At 40.1% G+C, this 24864-nt stretch overlaps 2 protein-coding genes across 2 annotated transcripts; both read right to left on the minus strand.

Moving 5' to 3' along the window:
• Positions 1-381: 381 nt before the first annotated feature.
• On the minus strand, positions 382-3157 carry LOC106648684 (dentin sialophosphoprotein-like). The gene is made up of 3 exons (XM_023458566.1): positions 2903-3157; positions 1833-1986; positions 382-1766 (listed from the first exon to the last, which is right to left on the minus strand). The coding sequence occupies exons 1-3, from the start codon at positions 3155-3157 to the stop codon at positions 382-384; spliced, it is 1794 nt and encodes a 597-aa protein (XP_023314334.1).
• Positions 3158-9791: 6634 nt separating this feature from the next.
• Positions 9792-13327, minus strand: LOC106648685. Its single transcript, XM_014365762.1, has 6 exons — positions 13168-13327; positions 12897-13040; positions 12586-12802; positions 12160-12496; positions 9915-10258; positions 9792-9840 (listed from the first exon to the last, which is right to left on the minus strand). The coding sequence occupies exons 1-6, from the start codon at positions 13325-13327 to the stop codon at positions 9792-9794; spliced, it is 1251 nt and encodes a 416-aa protein (XP_014221248.1).
• Between the last annotated feature and the right edge of the window lie 11537 nt (positions 13328-24864).

Below are 24864 nucleotides of genomic sequence, written 5' to 3' on the forward strand. Positions count from 1 at the left end.
GGAAGTACCCTCTATACGGGATCAGGTCGAAAAAATTATCTTTTTTTTATGTTTGTCACTTTAATAAGTCGAGTCCTAAAATAGTTCAATAATTTTCCAATGAGTAGGAACTCATGTGACAAGTAATATTTTATTACAATAGGTATCGACATTGAGCAAGTAAGTTGAAAAAAATATACTAAGTTCAATTTTATAAGGTTCCGACTTCTGATTATATACGTGATCAAACTATGTATATACTCGTATATAAGGGTAGGATCCATCCTACTGGCAGTTGGACTTGCGCGATTTGATATTACCCCCGCGTACCCACTTCGTTTCCCATTGGAAGTACCCTCTATACGGGATCAGGTCGAAAAAATTATCTTTTTTTTATGTTTGTCACTTTAATAAGTCGAGTCCTAAANTTTTCCTATCACTCTCATGTTCGAATTCGTTACCCGAATCGTCCGATTCTTGACGTTTGCTTTTGGACTTTTTGTGCCGATGCTCCTTAGGTTCCGACTTTGTCGTTTTATTTTTTTGATCTATCTTATCGCTTTTAGGTGATTTTTTCGATTCCTTCTTTGCCCTTTTAGCCGATTTCTCATCGTCGGGATCCGACGAATGCGGCGCGGAGTGTTTTCTTTTCTGTTGCGACTTTTCATTTGCGGATTCTTCGGCTAACCTTTGCGACAAGTCCGACGTTATGGTATCATTTCCGGAATCAAATTTGTCGCGTCGCGACTTTAAGGCACTGTCACTGGTCAAGGCTGAGGATTCGTCCATTTTGCATGTCGTGTTGTTCCTACTGTGAGGTAGGCTCAGAGAAAGTCGTATTTTATTTTTTGGTATAACTGACTGGTTAGGCGTATCTGGATTCGATGTGTTCTTCTCTAACTTCGGCGTGGAACACGTGACTTTACTGGAAGTTATGGTTTGTAAGTCAATCGGATTCTTGAGTACCACATCCGACAGGGTCTTAATGCTTGGCTTTTTGAAATTGTCCTCGGGTCTGGACTTATCATCAACTGTTGCAGATTTATCGACTTCGTGTCCGGACTCGATTTCACCCTTGGAACGTTTAGACTCTTGCGGTCCGAGTTTGGAATCACTCTTTCTGCTTGTGAAATATTGTTCTTTGTCGACTGTACTTGCACTAGAGAGAACGTCGTCGTCCATTACAATTTTGTTGTATTTTAACGTTGGTAAGTCCAACGGACGTAAATAGACGCGCAAGTTATTGTAAGTCTCTGATCTATACCTGGGATCCTTCGGTACGTTGGGCGATCCAGCCGAGGTCTTCAACGGTAGGGACTTAAACCCGGTCGACGTAGACGCAACTTGTTGCCCGTTGTCAGTCTCTCGCGGATAGTTGGGCTGCGAACGCATGGACGAACTATGGTTCAATTCTTCTGTTATCTTATTTTCAGAGGAGCGTGTCTTGCGCCTGGTGATTTGCTCGCTTTTCTTAGGTGCCGACTTTGGCGAGGGCTCGTAGGCTGATTCTTCTGACTCGCTAATTGGAGGAGATGGAGATCTTTTCAGCGAGGACTTTGATTTTCTGCTTCCTGACTTCTTATGACGAGGGGAGGCTTCGCGAACAGCGGCTGGCGGTTCGTCATCGGAGCTCATGGATGCAGACCCCGAATGCCCAGTTATCGAGTCGGAATCCGAGTCCGAATCGCTGTCCGAGGATATCGAAGTCTTCGTAGGCTTGTTCGGCGAAGTTTTCTTCTTACGACCGGACCTAACAATATTGTCATCGGAATCTGAACCACTATCACCTACAAAAATTATATATTAATTGAGGTTCCGACTTAAATATAACATGACTTGAAACGACTACTTACTGGAACTAGACTTCTTTGGCGACTTTCGCGGGTCGGGAAGAGGCACAAGCTCTTTTTTCGTCTGCCGCTCCAACTCCTCCGTGGATCGTGCAGCTCGGCGTGCCTTTATTTCTGGCGGTGTCTGCGGTGTTGGCGGTTTGGACCGCTGTAAACTCTGTGAAAAAATTATGTCAGAAATGTCAGAATAGTCATAACCGACGTAAAATTTTATGAACTTTTCGAATCCGGCGTCAGAATTGTCAAAAAAGTTGATGTGTAAAAGTTATGAACAATTATACAATAAAAAACACGATTTTTTTGAAAAAAAATTTGATTTGATCCGAATTTTCGAGTCGAAACAGACTTGCTCTATAGGTCTAACACGTTTTTTTTGCGTCCATGGGGTGTAGACTTAAAAGTCCAATAGTTACGATATCGAAATTCAACATTTTCTCTATAACGTTTTGTTCCTAGGCGCTTGGTTGACATATAAAAAAATTGACTACATTCATATACGGTTTTTTTCTACGAAGCGCCATTTTCGTGTCCGCCATGTTAAATTTCGATATCGTAACTATTGGACTTTTAAGTCTACACCCCTTGGACGCAAAAAAAACGTGTTAGACCTATAGAGCAAGTTTGTTTCGACTCGAAAATTCGGATCAAATCAAATTTTTTTTCAAAAAAATCGTGTTTTTTATTGTTTAATTGTTCATAACTTTTACACATCAACTTTTTTGACAATTCTGACGCCGGATTCGAAAAGTTCATAAAATTTTACGTCGGTTATGACTATTCTGACATTTCTGACATCATTTTTTCACAGAGTTTACAGCGAATGAAAAAATAACTAAAATTTCGTCCGTTTGGCCCGAAACGGGTTAAATAAAAGGCGAAATAACTAATTAGGCTCAAAATATATCAGAGGGGCTGTTCGCGCCAGGTGTCTCCTAGTCGCTTGATGTACTGATACTACCGCCGCTGATGAGCTATGCTTATGACTCTCATTGTAGTGCGCCGCGTCACTGGTGGGGCCTTGTCGTCCCACGTGACAGTACTCACGGGAACAGATCCACCACCGCACCACGCACCAGGAGAGGGGAGCTATGCTGCTTGATTTGCGGGCATTGCAGGCGCGACATGGCAACCTTGTATGGTTTGCCCCAAATGTCGCTGTTGACTTCGTCGCAAAGCTGTCTCCAGCACCGGAGCTTGCTGGTCTTGATCGCCACGCGCAGTAGACGTCTTGCGGAGGCTTGGTACGGGCTGTGGGCTTCCTCGCCTTGCCGGCCACGCGATCTCTGGAAGAGTGTACGAGCCCGCAGATAAAAGCGCCGGAGATTCATTTCGAATTCATTTTTTTGCTTCGAAGTAGGTCTGCAAAAGCTTTTTTATCAAGAAAAAGTCTTTTTTCAATCTCTCCGTCAAAAGTATTGACTTTCACTGTACGCGTAGCCTAGAAAAAAAAGTACTTTTGCTCACTTCTGCGTGTCCGACAGATGCAGCGGTTGCTATGGCCAGCTCAGCCTAGCAACGTAATATTTATAATTTTATCGATCGTATTAATTAGCCTACAATTTGTCGGAGACACATTAATACGTAGAGACGTTATACTAATTACCTGGTAAAAATTATGCAGAGTCCTGAAATATGATTCGCGGATGATGGTATGTGTACGGACGAGAAAGAATGTTGTGTGTAATTTGTTACACACAAGTCAACATGAAAAAATATTTTTTATATTAATGTTATATCACGAGCGAAGCGAGTGATGCTAATATCGGGTCAAGCATCAAAATTCGAAACTTAATTACAGAGTTGTATTTTAAAATTTAGTATTATGACTCGCTACGCTCATGATGCTATAAGTGAAATAAAGAATTCGCAGTACATGTAACTGATTTTATTTCTTCTTGATTTTGAGGTTATGAATATGATTTTGGATGACAAATTTGAATTCATCATCAAATTTTACATAAACTATCATGTTTCAATAATTTTTTAATATTCACCCTTGGGGGTAGAATAAAATATGAAAAATTAAATTCCATCTCTGATCCAAGAAGGGGGGGGGGGCAGTTGACACGATATAGCCCATATATATTTTTTATTATGCTTAGCTTTTAAACTAAAAACTATTATTGTTTGCATTTTTATATAGTTAATCGTTAATTTCATAAGATAATAAGCAACTCTATTGCTGTATTTTTTCTAATAAAGCAATATCTTTTATATTTATTGTTACTGCATCATCGTATAAAACCCATTGCGAGTTTTTTAAGCAATATGAATTACAGTTGCCTCAGTATAATCGCCCTCATGAACCATAACAGATTTCAATCTATATAAGATCTGTTTATTTGATTTTCTATTAAGAAATATTTTAAATAAGTAGAACATTATAAAATTTTAAAAAGTTCAATTCGAAAATACTTATGAAAGTACGACTTCAGGGACTATTATCGCTTTATCTTTATTATTGAAAAAAATGTCCAAACTTCCACCATTTTATTTTTTTTAGCTAGCTGAGAAAATAAATGATAAATACACCTTTTATTTTTTCCATCTGTTAATAGTCTCTTAAATAATAATATAAATAATAATATTCATAAAATGAGTACTCACTCATATATACGGGTCAAATCGAGTTCTTCTGGAAAATAAATTGTAATTGAATATCGTTGTAATTGAATTGTCAAAATTGTCGGTTCATTTGTTATTATTAGGTTTTTTTTGTGCATATTATTAGAACCACATTTATTGCATCCAACGTACCGATAGTCGATGGCACTTTATGGTAGCTTAATTAAATTGTTTAAATGAAAAGTATCTTTCTGAAATCCTTCCGGTAAGCTTACAAGAAGCATATGGTGAGAGTCCATCTCTCTCCAAATACTTTGACAATTTACAAATTCGTAATTTTCAGTCAATTCAACTCTCAAATTTTTTCGAAATAAAGAACTCGGAAACGAATCTGTCAAAATATATTCTCCATTACAATGTTGACTATTGACTTCTAAATATTCGAAAAAAATATTCAAAAATCTGGCCACATCATGTTGGACATGTTCTGAAAAAGGCCCATCTTCTTTCGCATTCCGAGGTAAGATGTGTTATATACTGCGCTGTTATATAACAGCAGCGCACACTTTTTGTTTATTTATATAATATGTAAACAAGCCGCTAGGTGGAGAACTTGTAAAAACTTGTTACCCAAAAATGAACGGTGACTGAAAATGCTTATTAACCGAGTCGAAATAAAGCTCCGGCATGTTCCAGGTTGAACACAAATACCTGATTTTCATTGATTGAGAAACGAGTTAGCCACACTACCTGAATTAGTAAGTTCATTGCTTACTATTCAAACAGACGGCCGAAGAAAAGAGATACCTGAGAGCTTGAACGATCTACAGAAGGTAGCGATCAAAAGTCACTTCTACCAGACGATCAAACTCTGACACCTGCAAAGGCACGAACGAGATCACCCCTTCTGACTCCCGTTCACCACTACCAGTCACGACTTCATTGAGTCCAATCTCAGAAGCCACCGCTGCCACGTCGGATTCACGCTTCCTCATCATCGCGCCGTCGCAGTCCACCGAATCACTGCTACCTAACGAAACTTTTCTCGTACTTGTTATCCGTCCGATAATAGATGATTAACTCTTTTTTCAGCTCTCTGCAAAAACGTAGAATTAAACATATTTGTCAAGTATGTAATCATTTTGTTAAAAGATGACAGTTAAAATCAGTTTTATTTTAATTTTATTTTCTAAAATTAAAAGCTTTCCTTATAAGTTTCCACAAAAGTAACGAAAAAACTATTTTTTACTTTGTAGTTTAATATTTCAATTCGAATCGCGGCCGTCAACAAAAGCAATTTTTGAGGTCACGCATTTTCAATTAACATATAAACATGCTGCTCTTCGTTAAAAAGGTCGATATGTACACTTGAAAGTCCAATAAAATTTTTTTTCAACGCTTCAAGAGTTAGCTAGCTTATTTAATCCAAAACGATTGATTGTCCAAAACGGTTGATTGTGATTGATTGATTGATTGATTGATTTGTAATTTCACAAAAATCGTGCCTTTTTGTCAGTTTTAACCAGAATGCTCCGTTCATTTAAAATATTTATTTTATTTTGAAAAAATTGAGTCAAATATCTATACTCACGTTAAAAGAACGTTTAAAGATTGTTTCCCTCTCCCTTCAAAAATGTTTTTTATGTTTCATATAAAATAAGATCCGACTGTCACAATTCAATTTTCAACTATCTAGCCTTTTGAAAAAATCTAAAGCTAAAAATGACTGGAGTGTAGGATTTAACTAACATGAATTGCAATCTGGAGGGTTTGGAAATCTAATGTAAGTATCCAAATTCGTATTAAATTGCTGACATTAAATGCATAAGCTGCCATTAGCAAAAAAGTCACTTTTCGAGAAATACTCGAACAGTTATGAGCGCGAGGCTTGTACACACACGTTCACGCGCTATTAGGTGCTCAATGGCATTGAAGCGTAGCCAGGTTGACGGCTTGCTGATCAGAAGGTCGGGTGGCTTCATACCCGCGTGAGGTAGAGGGTAGAGAGAGAAAAAGACACTGACAATTGAAGTTAACTGGTAGAGAGTGTGGTTTATTGCTCGCGATGCTTACAGCTCGTCGGTCGGAGCAAGCGTGTGAGGCATGACGCAGCGTGCGAGGCGACACGAGTTGCTTACAATGAGTGGCAAGGCAATTGCGTGCGCGTCGCTAGGGTGCGCTTTGGCGAGTGCGTCTGTTGCTGACGCCACAGTACTACCCCCTTACTTCTTTTATTATTTTTTTTTTTTTTGAAAGAAAAAACATTACATTTGTCAATTAATAATGATAAGTGAGGAAAGGATATTGTTTATATTTGTATTGTAACAACATTAACATTATTCTTTTACTAGCTATAAGCGTATAAAAATATAATGTTTTAAGAAAAAAGAATATTTTTGAGTATTATGAACGCTTAACATTATATATTAAATTTTTTTGTGTTGAACACAACGGTGTTTTAACGATAGGCTTAACAGTAATTTTTCTTACAAAGTAATTTTGGCCGCACTTGCTGTGGAACAAAGTCCTTTTTTTGTAATGATCTAGCATCCACTGCGGCTCAATAATGTTAAAACCACGACAGCAGACTTGTACTTTTTGATCTATTTATTTTCTGATTGTTTCAAAGGTGAACGTAGGTCTTCTTTGGCATAGCTTAGAGTAATAGAAATAAGACTTGTAGGTAGTTTATCTAGAATGTGTGGTTTACTCACATTAAACTTAATTGTTAGGAAACATTAATAACCCCCCACCCCCCCNCCCCCCCCCCCCCCCCCCTTAATCGCGAGAAATCCACATTATCACTAAGATGAATGTTTTTGAATTTTAGGATTGTAACGTTAGGTATGCGTGGAATGATTTGATCAATTACAGATTTAACAAACATTGCTTAAGTCTAAGTATTTAATTTTTGGTGACATGTGGATTTGCGGATTGAAATCTGGATTGACTAATCTAACATTTGGTTTTTCAAATTTAACACTAATGCGCTCGAGCGCGTTTCGATCGCTAAATAATTGTTCAAACAGCTGAACCGAACCGTCGTAAAAATCTGTCGCAAACATGATTATTATTTCAAAGTTGTTGATTGTATAATTATTAAGGTGATGCCTTGGCCACGATTTTTACCGATCGAGTATTAAACGTGTAAGTTTTAATAACTTTTTTACTAGACCGATTTTCAAAAAACGGCTCTGTGGAGTGCTTCGTATTGTTGCTGTGAACAACTGCACCAAATTTCAGCCAATTTCATCGAGTAGTTTTCCCGGAAAACAGGATCAAAATTTTTTATCCTGCTAACAGTAATCAAAATTTTCGATCCTGTTTTCCGGGAAAACTATCCGATGAAATTGGCTGAAATTTGTCGCAGTTCTCAACAACAAAACGGAGGGCTCCACAGAGCCGTTTTTCGAAAATCAGCCTGGAAAAAAAGTTACGAAAATATACATTTTCTGTGCTCGGTCGGTAAAAATTGTGGCCAAGGCATCACCTTAATTGTAAATTTCTGCAGGTGCTCGTTCTGGAGACACTCTCCTCTAAATTTTGGATTGTTAACAATGATTAATTCGGTAATACTCATTTTACAAGTAATTTTCTCTGTGACAGAGAGAGTACGCCCCAACTTGAACCTGTCTATTTTAAAGTTGTTTGCTATGAACTCCAGGCATTGCTTTGTCATCTCAACGTCGGTTAAGTCAAGATAACGCAAGTGGCCCTTCGCCCCGTCTCGCCTGCAAAGCGAATTACCGTGAATTTTTTTTAAACATTCTTTAACGAGTCTGACGGAGTTGATGTTATTGGGGTTATCGAAGATTAGCGTACGCGGTGCGTATTTGTTGAACATTGATGTTAAGCTATCGAACGAAGTTTGCCCAAACGGTATTGGCCACGAGCTGTCGAAAAAATATGTAACGAGCGCGTTTACGAGTGTAGGATGTAGTGCATATGCCATCACGATGTTGAATGACGTGCGGATGTCTAGACTTTCGAAAATTTTCATGGTAATTGTGTAGTGTGAAACGAGCGGACTTTGTAGGTTTTGCTTCGAGTACTTTTTTGGTGGTTGAATGACATTTAAAGTCTTTGAGAAGGTTTTGTTGCCTAACGGTACAATTTTAACGAATCCGTGCTGGGTTTTGCCATTTTTATCGACGTAGGACCATTTGAACAAGTTAGCAGCTGCAAAAGTTTGAATTTTGCATGAGACTGTCTGTGAATAGCAATTGATTGTGCCAGGTGTGCACTTCCATCTGGAATTGTATTTTACTGCTGTGAGGCGATATTCACTAGGGTCGACAGGTTGAAGTTCTCGTGTCTTGGTCGTAGGTGGTTGTATTACGACTTTGTGTGGTCTTTTTCCCTACGAGTTTTTCATAGCTTGTAGCCTTTGGGTCTGAAATGTCGGGAAGATCTGCGGCAACAATTACCGGAGAATCGTGTTGATTTGCAGCGTTGATAGCTGATTGATCGTGTTGATCAGTAGTGAGAGAGGAGTGCTCGTGTTGATCGACTGTGAACGGAGGATCTTGTTGATCCGTAGTGTGAGGAAGTGAGAGAACAGGTTGATCTGCGGTGAGCGACTTGTTGATGATGGAGTTTTGCTCATTCGTTTGAGTAAGCTCATTTGAAATAGTCTTGTCGACTTGTGGCTCCGGAGGAGGAGGTAAATGTGTTTCGTCTGCATCAAAAGCGAGATAGGCTGGTTTTAAGTGCTTGATCGAAACTGTTTTCACTTTATTACCTATGATGATATCAAATTGTATACGTGAGTCATGTTTATGGTATACTTTGTGTGGACCTGTGAAAGGTCTAGTAAGAGGTGGTTTTACAGCTTTGATTGCTTTGAAGATATGAGTGCAAGATTCAAAGTCTTTGAAGTAAAACGGTTCTACCTTAGATTTTGCAATTCCCTCAATAGGCTTTAAGTTCTGCATGCGTTGCACAAAGGGAGTTTTGAACGTTTTAAGTTCATCTTCGTCGCGATTAATTTCACCGATGAAGTCGCCGGGTATGCACAGAGCTGTGCCATAAAGCATTTCTGCTGGGCTTATGTCTTCAGGTAAAATAATCCTGGTGCGAAGTTCGAAAAAGACAGTAGGAAGTGAAGTTACCCAATCTTGGGTATGAGTTCTACACATCAAGGCGGCTTTGAGATCTATGTGCCAACGTTCTACCATTCCGGTTGAGGCCGGATGATAGGCCATGGTACGAATGCGTTTGATACCGAATAATTGTGTAAATTCTTCAAACACGGCATATTCGAATTGGCTGCCTTGATCGGAAGTTAAAATTGATGGAACGTCGGAGCGAGATATACAGTGGTCGAATATCGCTTGCGCGACAGTGTGCGCAGTACTGTCGCGAAGAGGAATGGCTTCCGATCAACGGGAAAATCTGTCAATGATGGATAATATAAACCTGTAGCCATCTCTTGGTGGGAGAGGACCTACAAGATCGACATGTATATGTTAGAATCGAGTATCAGGCGCAGTAAACTGGGCAGGACTCAGTTTGTTGTACCTTGAAATTTTAGATTGCTGACTATCCAAGCAAAATTTGCACCAATTGGTAATGTCACGCGTCATGTTTGGCCATACATAACTGCGATGAATTAAACGATCATTGACTCTGCCAGTAGGATGTGATAAACCATGATAGGTGTTGCAAATTGCCGTTCGAAGTGACTTAAGCAAATATGGCCTGATATTATTGTCTTGTACGTTAGCGTAAAAAAATTGTTTATTTATAGGCCAGGAGAATTTGACTAGTTTCAAAGGATGTAAAGGGTCCTTCAAAATTTCTGCCAACTCCTGATCATCGGCTTGCTTGTTGCAAAACTCTCCCATATCAATAGCTATAAGCAGCTTGAATGCATTTATGCAATTTAACATGGCATAAGTATTTTGGTCAATTGCGGAAATTTCGTAAAGAGATTCTATGCAAGAGAGTGCATCAGCAACATTGTTGTGTGTGCCTGGTAACTAAACCATTTCGATATCGAAAAGAGAAAGATATTCGAGTTGTCTGGCACGACGTGGGATGGGTTTCTCGCGCTTTTGAGACAGAGCTTGCAGAAGGGGTTTATGATCGTTGCCGAGGATAAATTTCCCAGACTCGACATAATATTAAAAGTATTTGGTAGATTTTACAGCCGCAGTTAATTCACGATCGTATGTTGAGTAATTTCTTTGTGCATTATTGAATTTTTGTGAAGAGAAAGCTAAAGGAAACCATGGCTCTGAAGTATTTTGCTGTTCAAGCACGCCCCCCCCCCCCCCCCCNCCCCCCCCCCCCCCATAGCTGTGCTCGAGGCATCAGAGCATATGCGAATAGGTTCAGTATCTACCGGAAAGGCAAGTAAAGCTACGTCAGCTAAACGTTGCTTGCAAGCTTCGAACGCGGAAAGGCTTTCATCGTCCCATACGATAGGTGATTTATCTTTTTTCTTATTGCCCATAGGGTGTCTGTGTAAGGGTATTTGTAAATGAGCGAGATGTGGTATGTATTCGTGATAGAAATTGATCATGCAGAGAAAACGAGTTCGTCCACTGTCTGGGGACGAGGAAAATTGCTTATGTTGTCGATTTTCGCAGGTAATGGCTTGTAACCTGATTTATTAATTAAAAAGCCGAGAAATTCTACTTCATGTAGACCAAAGTGATACTTATTTAGATTTAATTTGTGACAGTTGCGTTACGCCGTCACAGCTCTCTCGCCACCTCAGCCAGACTATTGTGAAATATACCATCTGACTTATGTTTTTCCACGCAGCAGTGGCAGCGAGACGCATGTGTGTGCGAATATGTGTGAGTGAGGATACGGCGTGTCGCGAATTGCATGATGCCATAAAATATTTTGGAGCAGGGGTGACGAATTGGTCACGTGACCGATTCGCTCCTACGAGCAGCGCGATTGTGAGCAGCGCGGCGAGATCGTTTTCGGACGCTGAGACGACCACATCGACGTAGTCCCGAAATCGCGAGAAGTTGCGTCGGGCGTAAGTTGATCGCGCCGTACGTCGCAAGTGCGTGTACCCTGAGGCACGACCCGGACTAGCGTGAACGAGTAGCGCCGAATGTCGCGGGTTCGTGAGGTACGGACGACTTGGACTCGCGTGTACGCCTTCGGACGGGCTTGATTGTCGGGACACGTGAAGCGGCGTCGCGCTCCGGATCTCCACGTGGTTCATTTTTACGCGGCAACGGATTGTCGCCCGATTCTGCGTATCGCGTGCGTGAGTGCAGCGGCACAAACAGGACGAGGGGCCATCCTTGACCAAGGCGACGACAAGCGGCCAGCGACGGCTAGGGCGTGCGCAACTAATGTAAGTACCTCTCGAGTACCAAGCCCTCTCAATGCGTGTGCAATCGCGTCCTGTATGCAAGAGCGTGTGATCGCGATTGCGCTGCTGCGTGCGCTGTAATTATTGATCCAGAACTTGAACTTAATAATAATTCATTTCTTAATTACTATATTAATTCTCGAATTATTATTTCGGCAAAACCTTCCCGTTATTTCATCCTAGGTTGGACCACGACGCCACCGCGGTCGGTGCAAATTGTCGCACCGAGTAACTGAGCTAGCCGGCGATCAGCACGAGGACGCGCATCACCTAGGATCACCCTGTGAATATTGTAGCGGTCACGGGAACCGTTACGAATTGTAGACCAAAGTCTCTCAGTCTTTCCAACACTACTCTCAGGTGTCGTCTATGTTTATCGAGCGATGAAGAAGCGATTAGAATATCGTCAAGATATACAAATACGTAAGGTAAATCGCCTAGAGCAGAGTCCGCATATCGTTGAAAGGTTTGAGCCACGTTTCTCATTCCAAATGTTATAACATTGAACTCGAACAGGCCGAAAGGTGTGATAACTGCCGACTTAACTCTGTGTTCAGAAACCAGAGGAATCTGCATGTAAGCTTTTTGCATATCGAGAGTGGAAAAAATGTTGGTATCAGCGAGAATCGCTGTGAAATCTTGAAGTCTCTTCACCGGGTATTTATCAGGAATCGTGACGGTGTTTAATCGGCGATAATCACCACAGATGCGCCACGTTCCGTCTTTTTTCAGAACCATTTGTATAGGCGATGCCCAAGGACTGTTGGAAGGCATTATCAATCAGTTTGAATGCATTTCAGCGAAATAAGCTTTAGCAATTTTAAGTTTTTCAGGAGAAAGACGACGAGCTTTCTCAGATACAGGATGCCCCTCTGTATGTAGATAGTGACATACTGAGCTTTCACTGATGGCTTTTCTGAATTGAGAGTCATAAGTGGTGGAAAACTGTGACAAGATGTCGTAAAAAGTGTGAGATTGTGATAATAGTGATATGTTATAAGTCGGAGAAAGTAAGATTTTTCCGGCTGCATATACAGTATTTTGGCGAGTTCGTAAAGCGGCTTGGCTAAAATCGATAAGCAAGTCAAAATAATGAATGAAGTCCGCACCCAAGATTAGGTATGGTACATCAGTGATAACGAAATTCCATGTGAACTGACTTTTGCAATTGAATTGTAATTGCAAAGTATGTAAGCCGTATATGTTCATTATTGACTTAATTGCTGCTTCGAGCTTAGCTTTAGCAAGTCGAGCTTGGGGAATGAACGAGACAGGTAAGACTGAAATGTCTGCATCAGAGTCAGCTAGAAAAGATTATTTATTACGATGATCATATACGTGGAGACGAAGACTTATGGAAAGTCCATTTGCTGCAGTCTCCAAAGCAGTAGCGGACTGCCTTCGTTTTTTTTATTGCTTTTCTTGCCCCGCTTTTCACTGCTCCTACGGCAAGGATCTGCACAGTTTTTGGCATCGTCACCAAATCGAGAGTGACAGTAGCATAAGCCCTCGTTATCGGTTGCGTCTTGGGAGCTTTTCTTGTATGACTGCTTCGTTTCATTCTTGTCACTTCTATTGTTATTACTGGCATTGTTATATCGACGCTTGTTTAGCTTTTTCTCAAAGGAATTCATCTTATCCTCGAGCTTAGATAACGCTTGCGGGATCTTGTCAAAATCGAAAGTGCTGTCCGCAGTTGTTGCAGGCGTTTGTAAAGGTGCAATGCAAAAATTGAAAGGCGGCTGCTGTTATGATTTGAGATTGTACGAGTCAAAAAGTTCGTCTGCTTTGGAGACGTTCTCAGCTTCATTGGTTAGCGTAATTACTAAACTTAAACCCCTTGAGATAGTAGGAGGTAAATTTTTCTTCCATAACAACAGAATTGATTCATGTGGTATCCATTGATCCGAAGCAGACGCCAAGTGATTAAGATATTCTGAGGGTGTATGATCTTGCATCCCGTTGAGATTTTCGCTGAGTTGTTTTATTTTCGTTTTGTCGTTCTCTACGTATTTGGGTAGAAGAATAGCTTTTAATGAATTGTACTCATTATTTCTAGGAAGCGTAATCAGTGAATGCTTCAACTCAGCGGTCACATCGTGACCCAATTCGGTAACTAAATGATAGTACTTGTCCTGTTCGGCAGTGATATCGGCCGCTGTGAATTGAGATTCAAGTAGGCTGATCCTAACTGAGGACTGTGTTTGTAAAAATCTGGAAATTTGTCTAATTTTCTTTGAGCAGCGGCTTGTATGACAAGACTGTTTTGTGCGAGAGGTGAAGTTGCAGTCGATTGCATCTGTGGTGCGAAAGATGCTTGAGGGATCGGCTGTATTAAAGACGATGTGCACTGCGACTAAGACGGTACAGTGGGCTGTGATGCGATATGTGTAGGCTGCATGCTTGGCTGTGCAAACTGCTGCATCGGTGCTGTTGTATACTTTACGCTTGTTTGTAGAAATGAAGGAATGCATTGAGGGTTTGATTGACGAGATACAAATGTGCACTGTGTCGGGTAGACAGTCACAGAAGAGATTTGCGAGACAGGTGGAAAATTTACCATATGTTTGCTTGCAGGGAAAGTTTGAGACTGCACATGCTCACAAAGAGGTGGAGCAGAAGCAGCACTGCATGAAGAAACAGCAGTAGCATTACCGGGTGTCATATCGTTGCTATCGCTGAGTGCAGAAAAATCTGCGTCGATGATAGACTTTTGTATTAATGCGAGATTGGGATTTGACACTTTTTTAATTGCACCACTGTTTTGATTAGTAATCGATGGAGGGATTACTATTTGCTGCTGTGTAGCAGAAGCACTGAGAGCTTGCTGTAATTCAGACTGCATATTACACAGCTGTTTGCGCGTTTGGTGCAGTTCCAGCTTGGCACCATTGAGTTGGCTGGGAAGACTGAGAGAGAGATCGTTTGTGCTGTCTGCTTTAGCTTGCTCGTGCATGTTGGGAGTCGAGTTCGAATGCGTACTTAAAACAAGGGACGATCCGAATTTATGTCTGTCTCGTGTGACTTGGTGTCGTCGTGCCCCTGTGTATCTGCGGTTTTGTACGATTCTAGCGTGTCGACCAACCGTCTACATGTACGTGTGCGTGATGCAATCGGCGATCGTTGCAGCTTGAAATAATCATTTTAACACTCAAAAAACTTGCATATTGACAGGAAATTTCCTCAGCTTTTGATTAAGACTATCTGAAAAAATCGAAAAAATACCGTTTTGGAGATATTTGACTTTAAACGTTTTCCGACGATTTTTCTGAGAAAAAAGGAAAATTTTCGAAAATCTGACCTCACCATCGGAAAGCTTAGGTAATTTCCTATCGAATCGATATGTTACTTTTTTTTGTAGGTGCATTTAGGTGCTGTTACAGTGAGTTAGAAATTGAGCAATTTCGCCTCATAATGCCGTGCGGGCCTCGAGCTAGGAAACTTCACTCTGATACCTTGAATTTTCAGATAAGTTCAAAGCTTTTCACCTTAAGATCTCTACAATCCAAAAAAAGATCCAAATTTTTAAGGGTGCATTCAAAGTGGTGCTTTTTTGTTAAGCTTTTACATTATGAAACGAAAAATGTAAAAAAAAATTTCGTCATTTATTATAAAATCGAGATTCAAAATTTTTGATTCCGACGACAAATGAATTCATTCAGAGTATCAACAAAATAAAGGCTTACATCTACAGAAACGGAACTATAAGTATCTATAATAAGTCCGCTTCCCCTACGTTTTATCACGTATCGATGTGATGAGCTGTGCATCATACTTATATAGTTTTCAATTTTTAAATATAAAAAATAAAATCTTCTTGCATCGCTTCAAACCGTATAAACACGTAAATATGAATACAACAATTCAACCTGTTTATATGTACACACACAGTCGCGCTCTCATGCCGCATGCATGGGTAAGACGACAAGCGCGACCTATTACACCATGACTTACAGAATAAAACTACGGTAGTTTGACGACGGCATCGATTGCTTCGTTGTTAGTAAATATCTTTCTACCGTTCAAAGCGTTCTGCAATTTCACTGTACAACTGAGAAAGGTAAAAATAAACGTATCTGATTAACGTAATTTCTTTTTTGCAGGATACCTGAATATTAATCTGAAAGTGAAGGTTAACCAATTTCGTGAAAAATCTTAAAAACCTTAACCCCTACTTACCTACAGTAAGTTCGACATTTGCGCATACATCTGTGAGTCGAGCTACATAATTTGCCCTTCAGCATGACACACGCCTGTAAATAATTTACTCGCTGTAGTCAATATTTCAGTTTATTTAATCACATTAAAAACAATGTCAACCAAATGAAGGATTACGTTCGATTGGACTGTCGTACACTTGAGTATGTTTTGGATAAAATGCAAGGATCTTTAACTAAAAAGTGGGACAATTTACACAAGCACCGTGTAATGCCCGAAGAGCAATCAGTTATTTTTTTAAGATTTTTGACGACAGGCAGCATCTATAAATCATTTGCGCTTACGTTCGACGTATCGACAACCACAGTATCTAATGTGATTCACGAGTGTTTTAATGTCATTTGGAGCAAATTAACACCTATACACATGCAAATTCCAGAACAAGAAGATTTTTTGCGTATATCAGAGGGATTTTTCAAGAAATATGTAATGACTAATTGCATTGGTGCCATCGACGGTAAACACTTTTGCATCAAATAGCCGGATTTTTCAGGAAGCCTATTCTTCAACTACAAAAAGTTCTTCTCTGTTGTGCTGCTATATTTACTACCGTTGATGTGGATCAGTATGGATCACAAAATGATACAAAGATTCTTAGTCATTTGTATCTAAAAAAGGCGATTGAACAAAAGATTATAAAAATTCCATCACCACTGAAACTGACTGGCTCTGATATTACTGTACCCCACTATTTTATAGGGGATGGAGGCTATCCCATTCTGGAATACTTGATTAAACCTTACAGAGGTAATATATTGTCAGAACAAGAAAGTGCATTTAACGAAAAGCTGTCACAAGCAAGAGTGATTGTTGAACAGTCTTTTGGTATTTTAACCCAACGATGGAGAATACTTCAGACTACGATGCAGCAGCACCCATTAAAAGTTAAGATGATTATCAAGTGTGCTTGTATTCTACACAATGTGACTGAAGATCTGACAACAGATAAAGAAGATAATGATGAACTGATGGTCCTCAGTCACACTGATGATTGGGTTAAGAATGTATAGATTACAAGCGCCACCTCTGTGGATTTTGTAACGCATATAAGTCATTAGAAGACGCTTGACCCACCCGGCTATGCGGTCCCAAATGTATCGCGCGCTGATCGCCAGTCGCCACTGTGCTCTTGCCACAAGCAGTCACATGCGTAGCATCCACTGTTGGATAGACGTAGGATCCACTGTCCGGAATGTCGATAGACACACTACATGCGTAGCATCCACTGTTCATTATTATCATCATAATCAATAAATACTTATTCTACCATTTACTTCAAGTATTTCTTTATTAGGTTATGGTCCCAGATCCCGTTAAAACAAAACATAAAAATTTTTCCTTTCGTTTTTGGCTTTATTCTAAATTAAGATTATAATAATCAAAGTGTCCATTTCTTTCCAAATAATTACTAAAGAATATGGAGAGTGATCTGGTTAAAGTAATTAGACTGAAAAACGCTGAAAACTGAAGTATTTGGAAATTTCAAATGCGTATAGTGCTAACCTCTCATGAAGTGTTCGGTATAGTGAGTGGTGACGAAACAAAACCAGCAGCTCTCGGACCAGATGCAACCACCGCACAAACTACACAGTATGAAACTTCATTAAAAGCATTTGTTCAGAAGGATGGATTGGCTCAAAAGTTAATTGTAACGTCTATGAAAAAACAGCCAACGATGCTGATTTTGAATTGCCAATCATCAAAAGACATGTGGGATAAACTACACGCAGTTTACGAGAGCAAAACCGATACGAGTGTTCACTGTTCATGTGTGGCGCCTGGAAATTCACCCCAGGTCACACGACGGTCGCGCCGTCAGTTGGGCCTCCCGCCGGACGAGAGCGACCGCTGACCTCGTGATGTCGAGTGCCTACCCTCACCTGATCAAGAGGTAGAGAGGGGCGCGCTGCGGCGCTTTGAGCGGCGACGATCCGTAAAAACCCCGGGACGAGAGGAAGATCCCTCTCTCGCTATTCAACTCTCCTCGAGCCCACACGTGTGGCCACGAGGACGTCACAAAAGATCTTATTTGCTCGTACGAGCTTCTTGTAATTTTGAGTTTACGTATTAAATAAATCTAGTTTATTCAGTTCAAGTCTGAGGTACGGCCTTTTAATTCACTACGTCTCATCCCCGAAGAACTGAACACATGTACTTCAACAAAAATGGTTCAGCCTAAAGAAGGATCCTGCTGACGATATCGCGACTCATCTCATAGGAATTTCGCGATTTTGTCCTATGAGATATCGCCAAGATTGAAGACCTGTGTTGCATGCTAAAATCAATGAAAGAAACTCTAGATTTCTAAGCTATGCGTTTCATGTTCCGCATTATAAATTTAATTTGTCTTCGTTGGGAGTCGCTTTAAATAAAAATCTTTGTTTTAAATGTAACGATACTACGTGCTACTTTTATAAAAAATCTGAAGAATCTGAAAATGAGTGTGTTATTATGGAGAAAAAGTTGAAACATGAAAAATGTTTAAAATGGAAATTAACGTAGAAAATAATACTCATACTTCTTTCGTTGCAAATAACGATGAAAAAGTAAATTTATTAAAATTGTTGCATGAAAGCTTAGCCCACCAGAACGTTGCTCACGTTAAAAAATTTTTGATGCAAAATAACATAAAAATAAAACAAGATAATTTTGAATGCGACTCGTGTTCGTTCGGCAAAATGCACAGACTACAATTTCCCAGTAGCACACATAACACTACGCGTGTAGGAGAAGTCATTCACTCAGATCTTTGCGGTCCAATGGAAGTAGATTCTCTCGGTAATTCAAAATACTTCTTATTATTTAAAGACGACTACTCTGGATAAGTGTCTTTATTTTTCTTAAAAAATAAAAGTGAAGTTAAAGATTGTTTTGTGAATTACCTGTTACATTTTAAAAAAGAAACTAATGAGAAAATCAATATTTTACGTACCGACAACGGCCTTGAATATGTAAATAAAGATTTTATTGATAAACTTTTCAAGTATGGTATAAAGCATCAACGTACTTGCGTTTATACGCCGCAGCATAACGGCAAAGCCGAGCGAGAAAACAGAACTCTCGTCGAGGCAGCTCGCACGATGCTGATCGCAAACGATTTTTATAAGAATTTATGGGCTGAAGCTCTGAATACAGCCGTGTATGTACTCAATCGTACGAGGAAAACGAATTTAAACGACACAACTCCACATGAACTATGGCACAAGAAAAAACCTAATATTAATTATTTCAAAGTATTTGGTTGCGATGTAGGGGAGAAGCGCCTATTATGGCGCAGCGCCTAATGCGGCGCACGTTCATTTAGCATAGTTTGAGACATTTCACCTAACTAAAATTCAAGTAAAATTTTCCATACATGTAAATCATTTAATTTTTGCAAAAAAAATTATTGCTTTATATCTTCAATAATGAATGACAAGCGATATAAAAAATTCGGCTGTTTTCATCTAATAATTACTAGTTTTAAACTTGAGAATACAGAGTGTTCACAGCTCAAACGCGATTTATAGTACACATGGAGATAAAGTATTTGTGCTCTACTTTAACGTGATGCTTTAATATCGACGATTCATTAATTGGTTATTGAGTAATTTTCAATATGAGAGAGCATTGTTTTTATCCTATTGCAGCGCATCGTCGGGCCCAATTATGGCGCACGTTTTTACGTGTTAATTTGATGTGCGCCTCGAAAATAGACGACATCACTTTTTGAGGTTAAAGCCTGAAAAGCCTATGCACCATAATAGGCGAAAAACGATCCGATCGCGGCGCAGTGACAACTTTCTTAGAATCCTTGTTTATGAATAAATAAACACATTTCTCATAGAAAAAAGGGTGCATTTTCAAAGATTAAGGTATAAGGAATAAAATGTTCAGTTTAGAATTTCATATCATCGAGTACATTTTTTGTTATTAGTCAAAATGCGCCATAATAGGCGGTTCTCCCCTATATTCGTTCATTCATAAAAACCAAAGAAAGAAATGGGATGCAAAATCCAAATTAGGCAAATTCGTTGGCTATGATGATAACACGAAAGGATACAGAATTCTGTTCCCGGACAGTCCGAAAATTGAAATTCATCGCGACGTTTCTTTCAAGAATGAGTTAAGTTTTGACTAAAATTCACAGAAATCTTCTGATGATTCTGATTTTGTTATTTTTAGAATAACTTCTGAGATACATGAGCCGAATACTGATATCATTAACGACAACGAATTAGAAGCCGCTAATGTTGATATGAATAACATAATTGAAAATGATGACGCGATGCAAAATAAAAACTATGATGTGATGCGAAATTTTGAACGCAATAATGTGATGCGAAATGAATCGGTCGATGAATTTGTTGAGCAGCGTGATCGTCCTGAGAGTGAATTGAATGGTGGCGGTGTCGAACCAAAGAATGAACCGTGTGACGATGTCACTGGCGACGATCGCACGTCGTTTAGAGTGAATGCAGCGTGTATGCACGCGTGAGTTGCGACCGACCGACCGTATAGGGTGAAGGAGGAACCAAGCGCTTCTAACCTCCACGCGCCGCGGCAGTGTAGGCACGTGCCTGTTACCGGCCGAGCGAGCTGCGTGGCGGCAAGTCGCAACACCAGCAGCAGCAGCAGCGCAACGAGCAGCGAGGAGAAAGACGAAGGAGAAAAAGACGACACATGAAGCGACGCCATTACGTGATACAGCTAAAACGAGTAAGCATCACAACGTGCAGAGTTTCGAGACGAGGAAGATAGCTAGTGAGTCCGAGGCGAAGTGGAAGCCGCAGAGAAGTAGAGTGATCGAGTGCAGTTGTGCTCAAACAAGCGTGTCCGAGGCGAAGTACGCGGAGATAGTGAGCAGCCTGCCCGACTCGTGGTGTCGTGTCGCAGAGAAGCTGTAGCGCAGTCTTGGAGTGCAGTGGCAAGTGCGGAGTCGTGAAGTGACGAGGCGATTCACGAGTGGCTCGGAAGGCAGTGAGCCGAGCGAATACCTTGAGCAGCGACACCCGTACGGATTGTCCGAGGCATCTCCTGGGCCATCAACTACGAGCTTGGACTGGACGGACGGACGTGTAATGTACTAACCGCCTCATCAGCACGCAAGTGCGAAAGACAGCAACCTCGGATATCCGCAACCTGCCTTACCGACCATGGGTAAGACCGAGGGTCGAGATAGTAGGGAGCAGGCATGAGGGGATATGCTGCTTGGATAGACGCACACCACGCCACTGGCACGCATCAAAGAACACCACAAGCACTAGCATAACCAACCGTCTCGTCGAGAGCGCGCTTAGACGCGTAAGGCCATTAATAGATAAAACGGCACCACCGGATGCAAATTCAGACGCGCAAGCCGAACTCTGCAGCGTCACCGACGCAGTCATTACTCCTCCTACTGCACGACCATTGGCGCTCCACTTCCCTTGCTCCCTCGAAACCTACAGCCACAAGGCGTTTGAGCTATCTGAACCGACGGCTTGATCACCCGTCCGGTGGCTATCCCTTCCCTTCTCCTTCGCACTACCGATTTTCTGACGAGTATATATTGAGCGCAGCCCTTCGCTGCAGTATCATTCATTCTTAAACGACCACCCGAGCACTACCACAGCTCTTGCTACTTGACTTGCGAACCGATTACATTGACGAACCTCCGTTGGACTCAAGAGCAATTAGTGAACTTAGTCTCTGAGTGTTTAGCAAACTTAGTTTCTGAGTTACTTAGCGAACTTAGTCTCTGAGTGTTTAGCGAACTTAGTCTCTGAACTAATTACCGTACATAGGCCTTTGAACGAGAGTATCATAGTCGCTCATCGCCATTGCATCGTACACGGGAGAATATTCCGGTGCGAGACTCAGACTTTCGAGTGCCGATATTCCCTCTTCCCCTCGGGTTCGGGTATCAACTTGGGTGGATGTCCTTTTGACTCTCGGCCCTAGCGAAATCGTCCAGAGGAAAGAGTTGCGCTACCGGAGTCTCACGATCGACAGGTCATCGACCTTCCCCTGCAAGCTCCGGCTTGTAGTTCGAACGAGCGGAGCACATGCAGGGGCGAGTAGCAACGAATAAATAGAGCGACCGGCATGTTCTTACCGTTGAAGTAAGGCATGTTTTTTTCAATTTCCGCGATACTACGGTAGTGTGGGGTTGGAGCGTCGCGATTAACCGTGCTCGGAGGGGGTGGAAGTGGCGGAGAGGGTTCGACCGTTGCCTCCTATTCCGGCGTCGGAGTGTTATGTTTCTGATCGCTTCTTGGGTCAACGAGCCAGCTGCTCGTGCTAAGACACCTGCATTTTCGAGACATATCGATTTGCGCTTATGGGTATCAATGGTGCTACGATCCTTGGTCGTGAATTGTCGTCCTCTTCTTCGTGAATCCCACCGCTGTCGCCAGTTTTTGTTATATACCGGAGCGTCGATTAGTTGCGAGCCTGATGCGCAAGTGCGCAGATGACGTAGATGGAGTCAGTACAGTAGCGATGATCCTGATCGGCCGTGGTAGTAGGTTCGATTCTCAATTAACACGTTGAAACGTGATGAAGACACGCTCACTCGGTGATGCGCACCTGGTGGTGATGATGCGTACGATGATGAAAAAAAATGATCTTAAAGAGGTGGGCTGACGTTGACTCGACTCTCGGAAGTCTTCTTGCGGAACTAGATTCCTTCTGCGATTTGTAGACTTTGGAAGTACACCAGTCTAATTAACGAAAATTATGAATATAAATTTTACGCGAGAAAATCGACAAGATTCATGAGCAATTATACCCCATTACTACAGCCATTTTTGTAAAACCTCGGTCTATTTAACTTTGGCATGTTTCAAAAACGAATTGCGTCAACACTCAATGTATTCAAGTTTGATTCGGTTCGGCGCAAACTACGTCACTAACGCGAAGTTCGTCAGGCCTATTTAGTATACATATAATACTGTTATTGTTATTGCCGCCTATACTATACACGCAAGCGACCCCTGTGTTGTGTGTTTACGTTTTCAGCCCCGAACAGAATCAAACACCTTCGAGTGCATATACATATAGATAATCGAACAATGAGTAAGTGAAATTTAAGTCATTCAAAAATTGCCAATTTCATTCTGTAACTGTGCTCACAGCTCACTTAGCAACGCCACTGCAGTTGTTTTAATAATCTCCGACTAAGGGGGACGTATCACGATTTTGAGCTACAGAGATTGTTGAAAAACTTTGAAAATGCAATACTTAGTAGAGTGTAACGATAAAATCGGTTCGCTTTGTATTATCTATCAACATGATATGATTATAACGAGTAAAAAAGTATCTCTTGACGTCGGCAGTAGTGTCAGTTTTAAATGGACAGAGCCCGGGAAAATAACCAAAATATTTACTGGAACAATCTTGTCACAATCACATAAAAAATTAAATTATAAAAAAAATTACTAATCTAATAAATACACGTCTAGGTAACGAAAATGATCTTATGAAGTTAATGGAAACATTGATAAAATCTAAGGAAAAAAACAACAAAAATAACTCCAAGGCTAATTTGCAGGTTAGAAATTTTTTTCTCAAAAATATTATTATATATTAGAGTGTTGTTGTATGTGACACAGATATATCAAATGATGTTTTTATGTATTTACAGGTTAAATCTAAGAAAAGTACACCAAGCTTATTGGAAAAGGAGATAATGGACAATTTACTAAAACAAGACAATAATGAAATGAAATGGATTGTAGATGAATTTTAGGAAATAAAAAAGGATATAACCAATAAGTTGGCGACTTTCCAAAAACAAATATTGGACAAAATAGAATTTCTGCAATCTACCTTCTCTTCAAATTTAAGGATGTTTTTTTTATTTACTATCAATTTGTAAATTTGTTTGTATAATTTCAGACAGAAGAATCTGTTGAACCATTAGTGCCTTCCAATTCTATAAATAATAATTTATCAAAAGAGACATCAAATGAAAAAAAAGGAGATCCAATGGCATGAATTTGGAAGAAAAAACTAAAGGAAAACCAGATGAATGTGTTGAATCATTGGTGCCTTCCAATTCTATGAATAATTTATCAAAGGAAACATCGATTCCAAAAAAACGGAGATCCTATGGCATGAATTTGGAAGAAAAAACTGAAGGAAAACCAGATGAGTTTGAAAAGATTGAATTTCATAACTCAGAGAATGAATTAATGGATGATATGGTACTATCAGAGGTACAACAAGATAATTTTCTGGAATCAAACGTAATTTCACAGAATTTTTAGTTTTAATTTCTCATAGAAAAACATGTAATCTATATAATATATTTTTTGTTTTAAGGGAAAAACTGGGTAAGAATCTGAGCAAGAATTCATGTTATCGCCACAGGTTAATTTTTGACTAAATGATTACTCTCTGACTTTAGTTTTAAAAATAATAAATTATTTTTGTATATTATGTTATAGAACTCTATCATGATGTTGGACAAATTCTCCTTTGATGTCAATAATAATACAAAGCTGAAGATTGCCTGCGAGCAAAAGAAGATTTTTTCTAATTGGCAACCTAATTACGATGAATGTAAAACCATCTACTTCAACAGGGATACAAGGAAGAACTTCAGATAACCCAAAGCTGAAGATTGACAACGAGCAGATTTTCTCTAATCAGCAAGCTAACAACGATGAATGCGAATCATTAGCTTCAGCAAGGAAACAAATAAGAACTTCAGAAATGTATTTTATTTTATATTACATACAGAATTCAGATACATAATTATATAATTACAACTCAAAAACACTATGCATAACACATCACATGTGACACTGTTCTGTATGTAGTAATGTCTGTAATCGTCTCTACTGTCAAATGTATCACTCACAGACATATACCACACTTCTAACCTCTTACACAACACATGTATCTCTGCACTTTACAGATATACACTACACTTTAAATACACTT

Source organism: Trichogramma pretiosum, unplaced genomic scaffold (assembly GCF_000599845.2).
Source record: "Trichogramma pretiosum strain Unisexual culture from Peru unplaced genomic scaffold, Tpre_2.0 scaffold33, whole genome shotgun sequence".
NCBI classification, from domain to species: domain Eukaryota; kingdom Metazoa; phylum Arthropoda; class Insecta; order Hymenoptera; family Trichogrammatidae; genus Trichogramma; species Trichogramma pretiosum.